Source organism: Parasteatoda tepidariorum, chromosome 5, assembly GCF_982258835.1.
Source record: "Parasteatoda tepidariorum strain Cologne lab strain chromosome 5, Ptep-v5.0, whole genome shotgun sequence".
Classification (NCBI taxonomy): Eukaryota; Metazoa; Arthropoda; class Arachnida; order Araneae; family Theridiidae; genus Parasteatoda; species Parasteatoda tepidariorum.
This window is the reverse complement of record NC_141759.1, coordinates 76,397,369-76,416,497: the sequence shown is the minus strand read 5'-3', so window position 1 is coordinate 76,416,497 and position 19,129 is coordinate 76,397,369. Positions and strand designations below refer to the sequence as shown.

At 26.9% G+C, this 19,129-nt stretch overlaps 1 protein-coding gene across 2 annotated transcripts in view; it reads right to left on the bottom strand.

The window, feature by feature from the left end:
* The window catches only part of LOC107441884 (cytoplasmic aconitate hydratase), a 44,305-nt gene extending 25,489 nt beyond the window's left edge, over window positions 1–18,816 (bottom strand). Inside the window, exons 1-8 of one of the 2 annotated variants that reach the window (XM_016055283.4) lie at window positions 18,487–18,799; window positions 14,551–14,643; window positions 13,345–13,519; window positions 11,504–11,641; window positions 7,154–7,477; window positions 3,606–3,675; window positions 2,383–2,566; window positions 649–788 (exon numbers count right to left, since the gene is read on the bottom strand). In XM_016055283.4, the coding sequence (XP_015910769.2) occupies window positions 649–788; window positions 2,383–2,566; window positions 3,606–3,675; window positions 7,154–7,477; window positions 11,504–11,641; window positions 13,345–13,519; window positions 14,551–14,643; window positions 18,487–18,499 (1,137 nt within the window). In that variant the 5' untranslated portion in view covers window positions 18,500–18,799. Of the gene's footprint in view, window positions 1–648; window positions 789–2,382; window positions 2,567–3,605; window positions 3,676–7,153; window positions 7,478–11,503; window positions 11,642–13,344; window positions 13,520–14,550; window positions 14,644–18,486 lie in introns of both variants that reach the window. The other variant, XM_043048362.3, reaches the window with a different exon arrangement.
* Between the last annotated feature and the right edge of the window lie 313 nt (window positions 18,817–19,129).

Here is a 19,129-nt window from a genome sequence, read left to right as displayed (position 1 = left end):
CATATTGAATCAGTGTTAAGTATGATAAATAAGCCCTGGAGAAAAAGAGATAGTGAGAAGATGGAAAGAACTATGTGATCAAGGTCCACGTACGGCTGTAAAGAAGCGAGATAAAATCAGCTTTTACTTTTCTTTCTACTCTATCTCATCCAATGTGCTTAATTATGCCAAAATAAACATTTTAAGACTGATGACTTAACTTTTGCAATTATGAAAATGTTTAATCTATAAACACTAATTGTCTTAGTTACATTTAATTAAAATGAAAGAGTTCTCAAAAACAGCTAAATTGACCAAACCTTTAATCATTGTTAAAATTGGCCTAACATTTGTCATTTAAATGCAATTTTAAATACAGTATTTGATAGATTTTGAGTCAAAATCTTTGATTATGTTGTAATTTTTATCAAGATACTTCAAAAGACATGATTTTTGTGTAGTGTAAACTTCAAATACATGAATTTTGCATGCTGTACAGAAGTAAAATAAGGAACATAATTGGTTGCATAGTAAATATAAAGTACAAAAAAATTAAAAAACAACACTTAATTTTTTTTTTAATTTTTAGGAGAGATTAAAATGAAAAGGTGATAATGCAATCAGATCCAAAAAAAGAAAAGACATTTTTAAAAAATTAGATAAACTTACCTTAGTGATAGTTAAGACTACATCCGTGGAAGTTACAAGAGAGTTCAGTTTTCCGACTAATTTATATCCAACCACTTGTGGAAGAACCATACTAATTGCTTGTCCCAACATAACAGCCTCGGCTTCGATGCCCCCAACACCTATGCACACACAAGTTTCGTTTTGAATTTTATCAATACTTTAGTATTTTTAAATTAAACACTAATTTATAACTAACTAGTTAAATCATAATTTAATTATAAAAAGTAAGGTCATAGAAAAGATTATATTTGTACAAAATTAAGCTTTGTATGAAGTAAAATGTTTACTTAAATTTTGCAATTTATCACAAAATCATTGAAATAAATTTTAAGATGCATCATAAAAAAAATTCAACATAAGTTTTGAAATATTAATAATTACTTGATTTATGAAAAGATTTAAATCACAAAGAAGATTAAAATATAAAAGCATTTCAATTATCAGATTTTGTATTAGAATGTTTAACAACAAAATTTCCAAAAAGAAACTTTCGTATAACAAGCCACCAAGGTAAAAGGTTTTCGTCAACAAAAAAAAATTTTATAAAAAAAAAAAGTGTTTTCATGTAACCAATATAATTATTTTTAAAAACTTTCAGTCCCTAGAGTTAGAAAACAGCAATCAAAAACATTTCTCCCTCACAAAATTATAATAAGAACACTGACAAATTAATTCACTAGAAAATTCAGATGACAAAAGAAATTTAGAATTTAGAAAAGGAGAAAAAAGACGAAGAGTGCAACAGCAAAAAAAAATTTCTTTTTTTTCTTTAATTGAAGACTGGAATATAGGGAATAGTAGAAGGGAGAGAGAAATGAATATATAGTGCAAAAAAACATATATATATAATTTGCTTTAGATGACAAAAGGGTACAAAGAGGGACATTGATTGAAAAAAAAAAAGGAAAAATGAAATTTGTTTCAGATGACAAAAAGAACATAGAGATTAGAAGGATAAAATAAATAAAGTTTGCAAAAAGAATTAAGTTCCTTAAAGTGACAATAGGAATATAGGGAATAGAGGAGAAAAAATAAAGTTCAAATAAAAAAAAGTGGAATTCACTTCGGACAATAAATGGAATACAGAGGAGAAAAGAAAAATATAAATAGGAAAAATAAATAAATATAAAATAAACTGAATTTACATCAAGATGACAAAGGGAATATCCAGGAATCAAGAGAGAAAAATATTATTATGAATTGGACGGGGAAAAAATGGATATAGATGGTAAAAAAAAAAAGGTATTTGCCTTAAATGATGAAAATATTAAAAAATAGAGGGGGAGGGCAAACAAAAAAATCTGAAAAAAAAGACAGAATACAATTCCAATGACAAAAGGCATAGAGGACAAAGAGTGAAAAAAAAAGATGAATATAGGATTGTAAAGAAAAAAGAATGAAATTTGCTTCAAATGACAAAAAAAAAAAAAAAAAAAAAAAAAAAAAAAATGTAGGAAATAAAGGCGAAAAAAGAAGACTGTGGAATTTGTTTCAAATGACAAAATGAACATAGGGCAAAAGATTAATATAGATTGCAAAAATAAAATAAAAATTAGCTAAATAATGATTGCATAGTATTGAAAAAAAGGAGAATAGGAAAATAAATTTGGTTAACAAAAGTATTTGGATAATCGAATGCAGCAAAACTTCATCTTAATGCAGTTTATAAAAACTATCTAATCAAATGATTTTAAATTTTTTATTTTTACTCACCCCATCCAACGATTCCAAGGCCATTGATCATAGTTGTGTGCGAATCTGCACCAACTAAACTATCGGGATAGAGCAATCCACCATTATTAAACACTACTCTAGCAAGGTACTCCAAGTTAACTTGATGACATATTCCAGATCCAGGTGGCACTATTGTCATATTTTTAAAGGCTTTGGCTCCCCACTAAAGAAAATGAAATACAAAAAAAAGCTGAGAAAAACAAAAATATAAATATTTTAAAAACCTCAGACAAAATTAGTTCCTGAGAAATATATTAGTACGAACTTGATAATGTAACAAATTATAAAGATTTGAGGGAATCTTTAAATTGAATTCCTTTTCAATAGTTTCATATTTCAAGCATTAGTGTTTATTTATTGCAATTTATTTATTTTTTATTGAAATAAATGCAAATATGCTTTGTTTTGTTTGTGTTTATACATATATATAATGATTAATTTATTCCATAATGTATGTATATTATAATGTACATTATATTCCATAATGATTAATCCACATTACAGGTGTTGGACACATTTCAGTCAAGAACTTTATAATTTGAAACCAAACTCAGAAGACAACAAATAGAAATAGAGATACAAACTTGTGTCTTGACACAAGAAACATTAATCTTTCAAGCAGTAGAAATTAAAATAGTAATAATAACAATAAACTGAGTTTTTATGATTCTAGAAAAAATAACACTGGTGAAAGCTACTTCCTCGTCATTTCTTAAAAGTTTTAATTACTAGTTACATTAGTTAAAAGTTAGTTACATTGGTTAATTTTTAAACAAATTTCTTTAGAATATTTGAATATTTTTTAAAGATATATTTGCCTAAATAAACCACATAAACATTAAACCATAGATCTTTTCCTAAATATACCACATAAAAATAAAAACTATGTTTTGTAGAAAACTATATTTTTATGAATGGAACTACCTAACATCTGTATTATTTAAAAAGAAAACCATAAAAGCGTTTTATGGTTTCCAAAAATAAAAGAGCACCCCTAAATCTTCAGTTTAAAATTGATTAACAGCAAAACAGTTAATTAAACATAAATATTTTAAAATTCATAATAAAAAAGAAAATTTAACAGTTTAAAAAAAGTAAAATAAAATTTGTTTTCGGAAAAAAATTAAGATACAGATAAAGATATTAATATACATAAATATATATTTCATGTACTTTCAGAATAAAATAATTATGTAACCAACCTTTAAAAACACAAATCGTTCTTTATTCCTATCAAACTCTAAATCCAGATTCTTTTCTAAAGCGTCAGAACTAAAAAATTAAATACAGCAAATGACACAATTCTTCAAAATAAAAAGAACAATAATAGAAACATGATTAAATTTCTTTTAGTGTGATTTAAAACTTTTAACATACTTTTAAAATATTTGAAACAAACACCAATTAAATTAATATACCAATTTTTTCCAGTCAAGTTTTTTCATTCTAATTAAGAGGTATTTAAAATTTAGATTTCATGTCAACTCCCCATTACTATTTTTTCAAAAATAAAATTTAAGATTTATACAAAAGACGTCCACAGAAACTCAATTATAATAATAATGATTGTTAAAAATATTGCCTCTTAGAAAAAACTTAAAGAAAAAAAATTAACTTTGCTTACTTAAATAAATAAATAAATAAAAATTATGAGGATATTTTATAGACTTGTGGTATTTCTAAATCATTGAATTTTAATTAAAAAAAACTAACATAAAATGTACAACAAAAAACTTTTGAAAAAATTAAAACATATTAATACTTATTAATTTTAAAATGCAAATGAAAGTTTCCAGATAAATGCAGCTATAAATTTCAAGACCAAATAAAGGAGAAGCAGAAAAATATTGCACACATTTTCAAAAAATTTAAACTTAAATTATAGACCACATTAAGCAAAAAAGAACTTTCTTTGAATAAGTAGCAACATAAAATTAATGCTTGAAAAAATGCAATTTATTCATTTTATACACTTTCCACAAACACAAACGTATTTCAACATGCTTTTTGAATGCACAAACAGTAAGCATAAGCCACTAAAATAACAGTGATTCTTAAAAAAGTTAACTGGACTTCATGTAATAATGTTAAAAGTATAATTAAATAAATAAAATTCCAAATTTTAAACTTTTTAAGTAAATTATTAGAGTGAATTAGGTAGAAATAAAATTAGGAAGAATAGGAAGTAATCAATAAATTATGTTAAATATTAGAAGCAATACATATGATATGAATAAATTAATATTAAACTTGATTATAATATTATAAAACAAATAAATGAAATATTATTTGAGGATATTGACATAATGATTTGATATTAACTTATTAACATGATCTTCATCATGCCAAAAAATATCACAGGATACGAAGGAGGACTTTCTAAAGGTATAAGCTAATTCTAGATATTTAACGTGTAGCCAAATTGATAGATTATTTACATATAGGAACTGCAGGAAACAACGTGGTAAGAGTCATTGTGGACTTTATGGAAAGAGGTTTATCATTAATATTGATTAATTAATTAATTCACAGAATGTATACCCATAGCTTCTTTTTTTTTAACCTGACTTAGAAGAAATGGAAGACCCTGAGACAAGTATAACTACAAATGGGAACTTAATGAGAGAAAATAAACAGCAACTATTTTAAATTTAAAGTAAAAATATGGCAGCATTACATGGTTAGTCTGGCAGCAATTAGATTCTAACCGATGATCAATATACCACTGAGCACATCTCATGTCAACACTTACCTCTAAAGCATTCTGAGAACAAATATACAAGACAACCAGTTATAACTGATATTAACATCACAATACTTATTTTATAACCTTATTCAGTGACCTTTTATTAATAAAATCAATGAATAATAAAATCAGCAAATCTTCAATGGAATTGTTACCTTGCTTTACATGCTTGACTTAAGAAGAAGAAAAAACAAGGAGCCATTGAGTCAAACCAAAGTGAGTATAAACTTGTTTTTAGGAGTGAAAATAACCGGCAATTTTGCTTAATAGAAGAAAAAAAACTACAATACATAATAAGATTGACAGCAAAGGGAACTCTAATCTATAATTAGTTTACCACTAAGTACATTTAGCTTCAACACTCTGATTAAATCATACGTAGACTGCTGTAACTGTTAGGAATAGTTGTTACAGACATTTGTAGCATGACATTTATTTTTATAACAGCAACAGAGATGACCATTAATAAAATCACTGGATTATTTTAAATCTTCTAATTTCAAAATCAAAATTTCAAAAATGGCATCAATAAGTAAAATAGACAATGATAAACCAATGCCAAGAAAACACAGACACTGATTGATAGTGCTAATGACATTGAAATTTTTGGAGTATCAAATAATTTGTATACCCTTACACATTTTTTCTTGATAAAAGTCACAAAAAACTTATTCTTTTCAAATCCTTAAAAAATTTTGATAATTCAATAACATGTGCATTGAATATTTTATAAAATGCTATAAAAATTTAAATTTTATTCAATTTACATGCTGCTTTTTACATAGTCTTATGTAAACACCACAATATGCTTAGAGTTCCAAGTAGCGCTCTATTAGTAAATTACTTTGAAGCTTTCATTTTAAAAAAAGGATTCAATACCTCAGTCAAAGAATTGAATAAACTATAGAAGTGAAAGATGTTCTGCTGTTAAGTTAGATTATTGCCAAAATAAATAAATAAAATGTTAGCTTCTTATCATGTTCTTAAAACAAAAGTTTACAATTCTTTTAAACTAAAAATCATTGAGCAGATTAAATGCTCAATTCCCGTTTTATTATTTCAGTTTCACTATTTAAGTGGAACTTTTGTTCAAATTAAAATAGGTAAAATTACGAAGCAACAAAATTTTTTTAAATATCGTATTCATGTGCATTTGGGGAGGATTTGATGTATTGTGTAATTTTTGCATGTTTACCAACTTGTTTACAAAATCAATCACTTTTTAAAATTAAAGTTTCACTGACCATTTTAATAAGGAAATATTATCTCAAGCCCAGGAAAAAGAAAGCTTACATCAGTCCCCACTTTTCATAATTACACAATCTATCTACACAAAGTTTTAATAACAATTAATAACAAATTTAATAACAAAGCAAATGTCACTTTATGTGTCATGGCACCCTATGACAAATGTAAAAATCAATACAACACCTGCAAATAATTATGCATTCATAAGTAATGCACCTGAAAATAATGACATCTATTATTATTATTATCAAAATTGATTAAGAAACAGAGAATATAAACAATTGAAAAGCTCAGTGGAAGAAGGTTTTAAGTCACATTTCTGCGAAAAACTTTATTTTAGCCCTGTATAGCTACATACAGAACTAATTTATTTTGCCATGGGATTAATTACAGAAATCCTAGTGGATGAAGGGACTAAGTGAGTTTCTAAATGTTTTTGAAGTCAAAGAAGGTTTCAAGTTCTCTTGGAAACAAACAAATAAGAGGCACGCTTCAAAAACCAGTCTTTTAGTAGCATATTATGAAGTCAAGAGTGTAGAAGTTAAGATGCAAACATTTCTAATTAGAGTGGGGATTTAAAGATTTTGCTGACTGGTAACTTATAGACAAGGCTTCTTTGTTATTATCACTAAAATGTCACTATAGAACCTTCATCCACTTTCTTCAATGACTCAAATTCACTAAAATGTCACTAAAGAACCTTCATCCACTCACTTTCACAGATTTGATTTTAAAAAATATTAAAGTAAAACTAACCCTCTAGACCTTGCTCTGTGAAAGGGACAGATTATATACTGAAGTGGCTGATTGGGAGGATGAGGTGATACATTGGGATTAGACAGTTCTCTTTTAAAACGAGATAAACTAGGTTGGCTGTTAGACTCTTTCCTCCACGTTCTCGTACATTCGCTTTCAGAACTTTTAAATTTAAATGCGAGCGAGGCAGATCGCTCGGTAGTGATATTTTTTGAGCAACAATTAATTCTGGAAGAGAGGGATTCACTTTCTTGCTTTGCGATATGAAACTTTCCAGCCGCATCTCTGCTCCCACCACCAGGGTTAGGGCTGTCACGGAGAGTGCTGAAAGGGTGGAAATAAAGGATGTGAAGTGAAAGTAGATGTTCAAAAGATGAAGGATGCCAAGCTTCAGAGACAAAGCAAATGCAGGAATTTCTGTAGTTTCATTTTAATATCTAAATGACACAATCATCTAAAATTTAGCTTTATCATTGATATAAAAAAAAATATTTTAAGTCTAAATTTAATAGTCCTCAAAATATAAGACTGATGCACAAAATGAAAATGTTCAGGATAAATTATTTAGTGCATTACATATTTTTTTAAGAATGTCTTTTCAGAATGAGTTTAGGATTACCTAAACATTGGCTTAGTACTTTTAAAGTGTGCTTGACTACGGTGCGCAGCCAGATTTTTCAAAAAAAAATAAGCTCCTTTTAAGTACTCAAAAAAAATTTTTAATCACTTTCCAAAAAAAATCATAATTAGGATCTGTGCAGCAATAAAAAAAAAAATTTTATATCATTTAAAGTTCATAATTTATAAACATAAAATCAATAAAATTCAAAAATAACTAGTTTCTGATAAATATTGCAGAGAAAATTGCGAAGATCGTGCATTTTTTGCAATTTAGAATGACGTCGAAGAAAGAATCTCTTTTTAAAAGATATACAATTAAGCACTTTTTACAAACCCCGAATAAAAAAAAGCACTTTTAAGGGCTTTTAAAAAACGTAAATCTAAAATAAGCACCTTTAAGCACTCTTTAAAAACGCTACACACCCTGATTGATGTAAAAAATATTTTAAGTATAAATTTAACAGTCCTTTTTTTAATGCACAAAATGACAAAGTTCAGGATAAATTATTTAGTCTATTATATATTTAGGAAGAAAAAAAAAATTACTTTTCCAAATGAGTTTAAGATGATCTAAATAATATTCTTAATATTCTTAAAGTGTGTGTTTGACAGTGAGCAAGAAAGGAAAAAAATAACAACAAATATTAAAAAATAATGAAAATATCATTTGAAACTAGTACAGAATGAAATTAAAACTCATTCTTTATATGGTATGTGCATATAATAAAAAATTTTTTTTCATACACTACCAGTACATCACAGGCGGTGGGCTCAAAATACCTTACTTGTTTATGTGCACCCAGTTTATTGAAACAAGTTTGATAATAATTACACTTATTTTTGTTACTTTATCATGTGCAGTCTTGAAAAAAATTTTGATGTAAGGTTAATTTAAAAACCTTTTGTTATCCATAAGCAAAAATATATCGATGGTCAAGTGCAATGAGCTGAGTAACATTATCACATTTTAAATTGTAATAAATAAAAAAAAATGAGAAAAAAAAACTTATAATTTTTCATTAGGAAAAAATGCTAATGCATATCCTGAATTTTGAGACATAGAAAATATTTTTGTTCTTTTTTTAGGTAGTGGTGGTGGGAGAGATGAAAAGGGAAAGATATATCTGAATGTTAGTATAATATGGAATTATTGCATTTAGAAAAATCTTCTCTAAATCAGTACAGAATGACCACTAATAGAAACAATTGAATGATAAGTTGTTTAAAAAAAATCAGGCAAAGATTTCAGTAATAAAACTATATAAATGGTGGCAACATATAATATTAGTTTGAGAAAAATGTTCAAACAGAATACACTTAAATATAGCCAAACTAGTTACATGGAATAGTTGTGCTTATTTAAAAAGAGATAATCTTTAAAACTTAGAATATATGGAAAAAAATATTCTTTCAAATAAAATAAAAAAATTTTAAAAAAAATATTCAATGTGGTTTTTAAAATTTCCTACATTAATGACAGTTGTTTTACTGAACAGTAATATTTAAATATGTTTTCAAATTGCGCAGGGAACCAAACGGTTTTATTTTGTTACAAAAAAACTTATTTACGGATATAATAAAATACTGTTGAAATTTACATTGATTTAAGACATAGCTATATATCTTTAATATATAAATATTAGAAATTAAGGAAACAAAATGCAATTTTCATTTTTTCGAGAGAAATATAAAAATTTGTGTTTGTAGTATTTAAATTGAGGACAATACATAAGAAATAAAAAAAGTTCTTTAATTCAGAGTAATATTTACTGATTATGTACCCAAAGTAAAACTCTAAAGCTAGCAATTGTATTTAATTCACCCTGCTAAATTTTCATTAACTAACATTGATACAGATGTGCAATTCAGGATAAAAATTATACAGGCCACTTCTAATGCACTAAAAAATATGAAACTGTGAAAAATATTATTTATAATTACAAACACATACTGATGTTGAAAAGAATGATAATATTTGGTGAAAAATGAAATGTGAACTGAGATTTAAACAAAACCAAAAAAAACTTTTTTTTTTCTTTTTTGCAGGAAGGTAAAAGAACATCACAATTTAAATCAGCAGAAACTACAGAAAATGAGCAGAAGTTGGCATCCCAGTATGAAAGCAGTCAAGATAGAATAACAAAGCAGAGAATTAATTATAAAAAATTCAAACTAAGAATCAAGTAAGACACTTTTATAAAAAAATTTACTAACTAATCTATTTATAAATTATGATGATTTAATTTATTTGACAGAAAAAGCAATACATTTTTAACAGATTGTCAATGCTAAGATCATCATACATCATATATATCAGTTTACGTCATTACTACATACAAAATGGATGAGATAAATTTCACATGAAATAAAGAATAACATCCTAAAGAAATAACCAAGTAATGCTATTTGCAGATTTACCAACAAACTATGAAGTTTTATTTTTATACATCAAAACTATGGAGTAAATTAGGAAAAAATGTAAGTTATGCGTGAAAATATAAGAAAAGAGTGATACTTATGAAAATTAATGAAGCAACACGTAAAGAGACTGGGTATAAGTAAAAACTATGCGCTACTGGTAAATGTATAGTCTGTCTATGGAAAGAACTCCCCTTGCCATTCTTCTGGAGTAGCAATGATGACTATTATGAGGTTTAAAAGCTTAACATTTCAAATAGGGATGATAGGTCAATATTTACTATAGCTTTTTGATCAGGTTGTTGAGAAAAAGGGAATCAGGGAAGAAAAGTTCTCCTCTTTGAAATGCGTTATTTCTTATTTCCATAGCAACATATGGTGAAGACAGAACACATTATTTATGAATGTATTGAATTATTAAGTAAGGGGCTGCTTAAATATTATTTTAGCTTATTTTTGGCAATTTTAGACCCCTTCCTTCTTATCAGTAAAAACAAGTAAATACCAAACTTTTTCCCAAGCTAATGTAAGGAAGTTGCACCCCCTCCCCTGGTTTTAGTTTTTTTTCTTCTTTTTTTACTGTAGTAACCTCCTGCTTTTAGCTTCTTTTTTTTTACCATAGTAAATTTCAGAATTAAATTTTAATAAAAATGCTGACTAGAATATTCAGAATTTAAGAAGCTTTTGTGATTTCCTTTTGTATTCAAAACTGTTGACCTCTAAAACTCTTCAAATAATTTTTTTTTTTTTTTAATTTGCTCTATCCCCGAGTTGAATTTTTATTCCCTATTTCAAATTTTTCCAAGCGTAATTTCCTACTAAATTTTTTATTTTGCTTTTTAAAAAAATTTTGAAAATAAAGGCATTTTAATGTCTGATGAAAAAATTGCTTATACTCTTTCTTCCCTTTAACATCTAAACTTCGCAAATCATAAGCCCCCAATTAGGTGCTTAGATAATATTAGAATGGCCCCTAACTGAATTTTGAAACAGGAAATACAACAATGCAAAAGCAAATTAACAGTTATTTGGTGTTTTAACACATTCCAAACAAACATAGCAAAAACATGCAAGTTGCAAACTTTTAAAGCAATCAAACATAAATAAGTAAGATTAAAACTACAGAAAATACTTCTAAACAAGCTATTACAATTTTAAACTCTTAAAGGAAATTTGTATTTATAATTTAAAAAAGAAAATAAATAAATAAATAAAGCTAATGACAAGCAAGTGAAATGAGCATGCAAAACTTGGACTTGAAATAAAATTATTTTTTTTAAATCATTGATTTAACTCAAAAAGAGTTTATACCTTTCATAAAAGTCCACTTGAACCGAATGATCTATAACAAGGTCAGCAGGGCACAAAGGGTTAACTTTTTCTGGATTACCACCAAGTTTCTGTACCACATCCCGCATTGCTGCAAAGTCCGCCACACATGGCAAGCCTCTGAAATAATATAAGTAAAATCAATACAGCACAAATAATTAGGTGGTGTAATGAGACAGGGACAATGCTCCAATACTTTTTTAATGTAGAAGAACAATTTTCTAAACTGAACTCAATTTTCTTAACTCAATTGACAATTATTGTCTACCTTTCTAAATTGAAATCTATGAAAGTAATAATCCAGTAAAATACTAAATAATTCTCAATGATCTTTAATTAAAATCAACAACTAAGTTTTGAAAATTATGGGTAGGCTTGGAAAAGTATGCTTTTAATGTTTTAAAGAAACTTAATATATCTTAGATTTAGCTTTAACTTTAGGTATCTTAGATTTTAATTGTAACTTTTACTCATGTAATATCAAGTAACGTTACTTGAAATTTTAGATATAAGACTTAAACATACTTCTTGTAACTTAAGGTAGGAATCTTACATTTTACTTGGAAGCTTTTCTAGGACGTTATTATATTAAGATAGGTAGTATCAGTGTACCAACAATTAAATAACTATAATTTTTTAAAAACAATTTTAATATAAAATCATTTTTAAAAGAAGCTAACATGGAACATCACTTATTCTTATAAAAATTTACATTAACAACAGCAACATTTTTTCTCTTCAGATTTTGCCAGACTTATTTTAAAACATTCTTGCAGAAAATAATACTGTTCTTTAAAAATTATTGCAAAGAGAATTCTAGAGACTAGTAAAAAAAAAAAAAAAAAAAAAAAAGAACTCTAAAGTCTAGTACAGTATGATTTTACCTGACCCGAAAAAATTCACCTGAAAACACCGGAGTAGGTTTTTGCATAATTGCATTTTATTTTTAACAAATCACCGATAAATAATAAGTTTACAATACAATTAATTTAAATATTTCCGTTTTTTTCTATATTCCATGCTTTATAATTTTTAATTAACCCATTTAAAAAAATATATAGTATTAGAAATTGCAAATAAACACTAAGGTATTCCTCACAAAAATTTGAGATGCTAATTCACAATACTATTAAAATTGCAGTTATAGTTTGAATATTATTTTCCGCACTTCATTATGTGTGCAGTTACAGATGATGCTTTAAATACACAGCACCTTTCTCCTTTTAACTGGTAAAATACTTGTTCTAGAATCGCTATTATAATGTATTTTTTGTTGTTGAAATACTTGGGCTCAATGTAGAAGCACTCTTTCACTGTACGTAATATCGGACATAATAACACAGTTGGCTAAGTAATGCAATGCACAAGTGCATAAATATAACTTTCACATTAAAAATTTACTATGAAAATTGATATCTTTCAAAATTTAAATAAATACTTCAATATTGCTTTATATTTCTAAAAAAGAATAAGTTAATCCTACAAAAGTAATTGGACTATTACTGTAAAAAAAAATATTATTCCTAATTTATCAATGCAAATTACATTGATAGTGAAATGCATTAATAATTAAGGTTCTGAAGAGTTTAATTATTAATTAAACTAATGGTATTAATTAAAGTGATGGTATTTATTAATGCAGCAAGACTTACTCTAAGACTATAAAAAAATTTAAAAAATGATGAAAAACTCAACTCTGAAAAAGTTCTATAAAACCCTGATAAAAAAAAAACATAATAGAAAACCTCTGGGGGGAAAAAACACAGGTTTTTCACATATCTGGTTTAGAAACACCGTTACATAAAAATAGAGAAATTCCTTACGTGAAATCCTGAAGAATAACTCGTGCTGGATTGAATGCAACATCTACACCTCCTTCTGCAAACTGCAAAGTTTCCCAATTAAGGATATTTTGAACATCAACTTCTTTCACTTGAAAGTTATCACAACACCGAACAGCTGCTTCAAGTAATACACGTATGGAGAAGGGCAATTTCTCTGCAAAATTAATTTCATCATTAAACAGCAATGTTTCAACTTTCTTCTTTCTTCCAATAAATTTCAAAAACATGGAATATAATAAATTCTAGTATCGGTATTTTGATATTGATTTCAGAAAACTATATTAAAGAAAACAAAAACAGATAAAACACTGATTTAAGTTTATACAACAGTCACGTATTTGTGAATGTGTCAGTTTTAAATTCAGATTTTAATTTCAGAAAAATTATGCATCAGTATTGATTATCATAGTTAAATTCATTTAAGTGTAGTCATAAGTGTTCATTGTTATATTAAAATAATGCATTATATTCAAATTTTTATACTATATAATATACATTTCAGTACATAAGGGTGAATATTCAATATATTCAGATGAATACATATATAAACATAAAAAAAAATATTTAAAATCACATCATTTGAGATTCAAATTTTACTTTTTTGATTATTTGCTAAATTAATGTCTTTTGAGTTGGCCAGGCTTATTTTAAGCATTAACCAATCATTTGAACCTAATTTCACACTTAGCTGAAATGAGAAAAAGACTAAAAAAAATGTTTCTATTTGAAGGAAAATTTTACAATTTGTACTTATTAATTTTTGAGTTAAAAGTGACAAAAAAATTCCATTAAAGAAACAATACAACTCAGATTTGCCTACAGGATATCTTTAGGAGAATTAAGAAATTTTGGTATAAAAATAAAAAATTATAACATGTCCATCTATGAAAAATTACTAATAAATTAATACAATTACTAAAATTTTAGAGTACTTAATTATTTATAAAATATTTATTTTATTCTTCTTTAAAAAAAAATTTATGAATAGCTTTTAAAACAAATGTATTTAAATATTTAGAGAGGCTTATAAATATGTTTGATATCCCTACCATTTTTCAGTTTAAATTAATACTGTCAAAGCAATGCGAGGTGTTACATTAAAATTCTAAAAATAGAAAAATATTAACTAACAAAGTAAAACAAACAACAGTTGAGAGAAAGAAACAAAAATTAAATCAACTATACCATATTTGGGGTCTTTTAAAGACAATAAATCATAATATTTATATTCACTGCCATCCAAGTTGAAGGTCTTCAAGAGATGGTTAAATGGGTTGCCTAAAAATAAAAAGGTTAGTTCAGAACAAACAAATCCAATATTTAATGTAATATAAAAAAAAATTTTAAAAACATATTATTAAAAAAATATTAAAGGTTAAATACTATGAATTTATTGCACATATAAAAGAAAAAATTTATGACATTGTCCTCTTTTTTTTTCTTCCAAATTAAAAAAAAAACGGCACTTATATTTCATTTTATATCCGTCATTGAACAACCGACCCAATTTAGGGGGTGGTTTATGACTACGAATGTTCAACTACATTCGTAGTCCGGAAATCTTGAACCCAACACAGAAGACTTGGGAACTCCTTGATCAAGTATTAAGAGAAATTTACCTTTGCGAAGGACTTTTTGATGAAACTAACCCGTATTTGCGTTACATGGAGAGGTAGACCACGAGAACCTCCCATGGTTAGCCTGATGGCAAGGGGACTCTAACCCATTATCCATCTTCCACTGAGGATAGTTCGAGTCAGCACTGCGGTCGGTGCAAGCTGGATGCAGAATTCCTATCGACCATCCATTGCTGGGATTCAAACCTGGTTCGCCTCATCGGAAGGCGAACGCTCTATACCCTGAACCATTGCGGCTCAAATGGCACATATAGAAAGAATTCCATTTTCCCAACTAAGACTATCTGAAACTTACTATCAGAAGTCGAATATTGTTTTGAATGAAAAAATAGCCCTTTGCCTACATAATGAAACACAATTTGATGGCAGAACAAAAGAGCTTTTACCACTTAAAGAAAAAAAACTTTTTCAAATGAAAAAACTACAAAACATGCTTTTTTAAACTAATTTAGCAAGATAATCAGTTTTGTTGAAACACATAAAAATATATGTATCTAAGAAAATTTTTCCTATTAGGAATCAGTGTTCTTCCTAAGCATTTTTAGAAGGGTTACTCGCCAGGACTGTCTTAATGGTATGCAAGAACTCCGGGCACAAAAATGTTTTTGACCCCCTAAAGCATACATAAGCATGTTTAAAAGCGAACTAAAAAACTTTGCATACATAAAATAAATCATTTTTAAGATATGATGCAATAATTTTAACAAATTTAAACACATTATGATTACCCCAAAAATTCAAATAAAGCTATGCATATTTAAAAATAAAAAAAAATTAGATGTTAACCAGTGTAATCCTCAAATAATTAAATAGTTTTCAAAACTAAGGAAGTTAATTCAAATTAAATACACATAAAGGCATAAATAAAAAAAAATCAAAAGATATGAATTAGTTTGATCAATTGCTAAAGACAGGAGGCGTTGGAGGGATATGCTGGAGGCCTTAAGTGCCCAAGGCACGTAAAGGATAAGTAAGTAAGTAAGTAAGTAAGTTTGTCAAACTAAACTGTTGTTAAAACATCTTTCATCTTTCAACGCCCAAGTACCTAAACTTTTCGCGAATTTTTGGTTGCCTTTTTAAGTTTTCTTGGTGATAAACTAATCAAATTATTGGTGTTTACGTGATAATTAATTACTATTTGTAAAAAAAAAATGCACACTTTATACAATATTTATTTCGAAAAATACATAAGGCAATGTTGCCTATTATTAGCTTTATTTTTAATACAACTTATACAAATTAAGATTCTCAAGGGACCCCGGGAACTGGCCGGGTGTGCCCATGCGTAAAGACGGTACTGTGACTCACCCTTCTAAAAATGTTGATACCTATAAATGCACCCTCCTTGCCCTTTTTGTTAAAATAATACCTTAAAAACTGTGTCTCTGTTTTTGTTTTTTCAGGAAAAGGTTTTTTTTTCAAAATCCACTTCTAATTTATTCAGTTACTGATAATTATTTATTTTTTAATTTTATTCGTTCATTTTAGTAAGATTTATCTTGTGTTGTCTAGCAATATAGATAAAGTTTTCATAACAGATATAGCCCCAGAGATATTTACATCCTTAAACTATGAGTGTGGTAGGGGTACATTAATGAATTTTATAGTAAATTTAAATATTACCTTTATTTTTTTTAAATTAATACATTTTATTTAAAAATGCATTTTTAAATGCTTATTTTCTTATAATTTTTAGCTCAAAATATAAAAAAAGCTTTAAAGTTATTCATCAATTAAGCCTTTTTTTTTTCTTCCTTTTTTTTTTTTTTTTTGAAGAAAATTTATGCACAAAGATTGTCTTTTAGCTTGCCTTTAATTATTTTTCATAAACTTCAAATTCTTCTGTTATTTTGATAATGAGTGAGAATTCCTTTGTGAAATATACACATTCATATAGTAATTTAAAAATAGGGGATCAAAATCAGTTATTACATAATATTACATATTTCATTAAATTTTAAAGGTGGTAAGTGAATGCCTTTTCAAAACTCAAAGTGCCCTTTAATGTGAGGAAGCACCCTGCCCTTTTTTATTCCTAGGGAGAACTCTGAGGAATCATAATTTTAATCATTCTAAGCTATATTTTGATTTGATAACCATTTTAATATGTTATTCTAAATACATGCTATAGAGGAGTATGTAAATGAACATGATGTGACATATAGATATACTTCAATAGCTTGAATTGAACAAGAACTCTCAAGATAGCTATGTATTTTCAGAAAATTTAATAAATTTAATTTGGTTCATTTAATGTAAGTAAATTAATTGTTTTTGATTTGACATTAATGTTGCATAGCTTAAAACCTCTAAAGATAACTTATTAGCCTATTGGCCTTCCTTAGGGAAAAAATAGTGCACCACTAACCCTTAGGATAAACTTTTTCAATGAAGTATTTAAAAAAAAGTTATCTACAAATCGAATGAGATGTTTTGTAAACATATTCATGATGCTACAATGTATTCTAAAGCTAAATTTCTTATTTTCATTTTAATTCATTTAAGCCCTATATCAGTTTTTTTTTCTTTTTGGCATAAAGCTCTTCAATAATGATAACTATGATATTATATATTAATGAAATGATCAAGACTAATATATAAAATGTGATTTGTATGTAGTTAATAACTAATGATACGAAAATGCTGATATAATGAATAATGAAAATATGGTTAACTAACAATATAATTGTCAAGTGACAAATGTAATGACCTTGTTACTTCTATATGGACATTTCTCTATGTTGTAGAGAAATAATAACATGTTATTTCTATACAATGTATGGATATAAGGCATACATACAATGTACAAATCATTTATTTATGTATAAATAACATGAGTGAATAAAACTCCTAAACAATGAAAACATCAAAAAAATTCAATGTTCTTAAAATATAGAGTGAATGAAAATTATGTATATATATACAATGTATGGATATTTAATTATGTTTTTATGCAATGTATGAATATTTATTTATGCAAAAATAACATGTATAAATGTAACTAATAAGCAATAAGGAACTGTAATTTATTAAGATCATCCTGTTACTTCAATACATTAAAAATTCAGATTTTTCCCAAATTTATGAAAAATGTCACCTAAGGTGTTTTTCCATTATATTCTTCAAATTTTTAAGAATACGCAAATAAAAAGTAAAAAATTTCAAGTATATTTATCGAAGGAAGCTTTCCTAATGAAGGGATCAAGCAGTAAAACGTACTTAATTCAACAGGAGTCGGGATCAAAGAATAATGTCACCCCAATGTGCCGTACATTGAAAAACTGATTTTCTCAAATTCAGGAACAATGTCCCTAAAAATGTTTTTCCACTATGTTCTTCATTTATTTAATAAAATGCAAATAAAATCCGATTAAAAATAACAAATTCAAATAGATTTTTCGAGAAAACTTCCTCATATAGCGATCAAACAGCGAAATCTGTTTACTTCCACAGGGGAGGGGGATGAAATAAAAATAAAAATTACCCGAATGTGTCATATTGTATATTCTTCAGGTAAGCTTTTCTTTTTCACTCTAGTACAGTAAGACCATCAAAGCACTCTCTAAAACAGCCCAAAAGTTTCGCAATTTGAATCACATAATCACAAACATATCAACTGGGTTTATTGAGGAAAACGAATAGTAATCAGCAGTCAGGTCGGCGTGTTTGTTTACGTAAATGTCCTCACTAGAGTTCTTGGCTGGCCTCAGCGAATCAATGGATTTTCTACATTAAATCACGTCGACAACTTTAAAGAGTGAATACGTCACAAATTCAAAACATGCAATTCGAGTTGTAATTTACTTTGATAATCAAAACCAGGTAGCGCGGCGCACTCAAAAAATCTTTTTCTGTTTTTCCAGTGCTATCCAATCAAAATATTCAAAAAGCTACATTCTGCTTTTCAGGTACATTCTTACTAGAACTTTATACACATGGCATCCAGTTGGAGGCAAAATTGCACCACTTAACTTTTTTGATTTCATTAAAAAAAAATAATAAAAAAAACGCTCTTATAAATCACGTTTTTCATTTTTAGCATATCTTTTTGAAAATGTACCTAAAAGAATTGAGTTTAGAATTTGATAATGAAAAAAAAAAATAAATGTAGAATGTCTAAAGAAAAA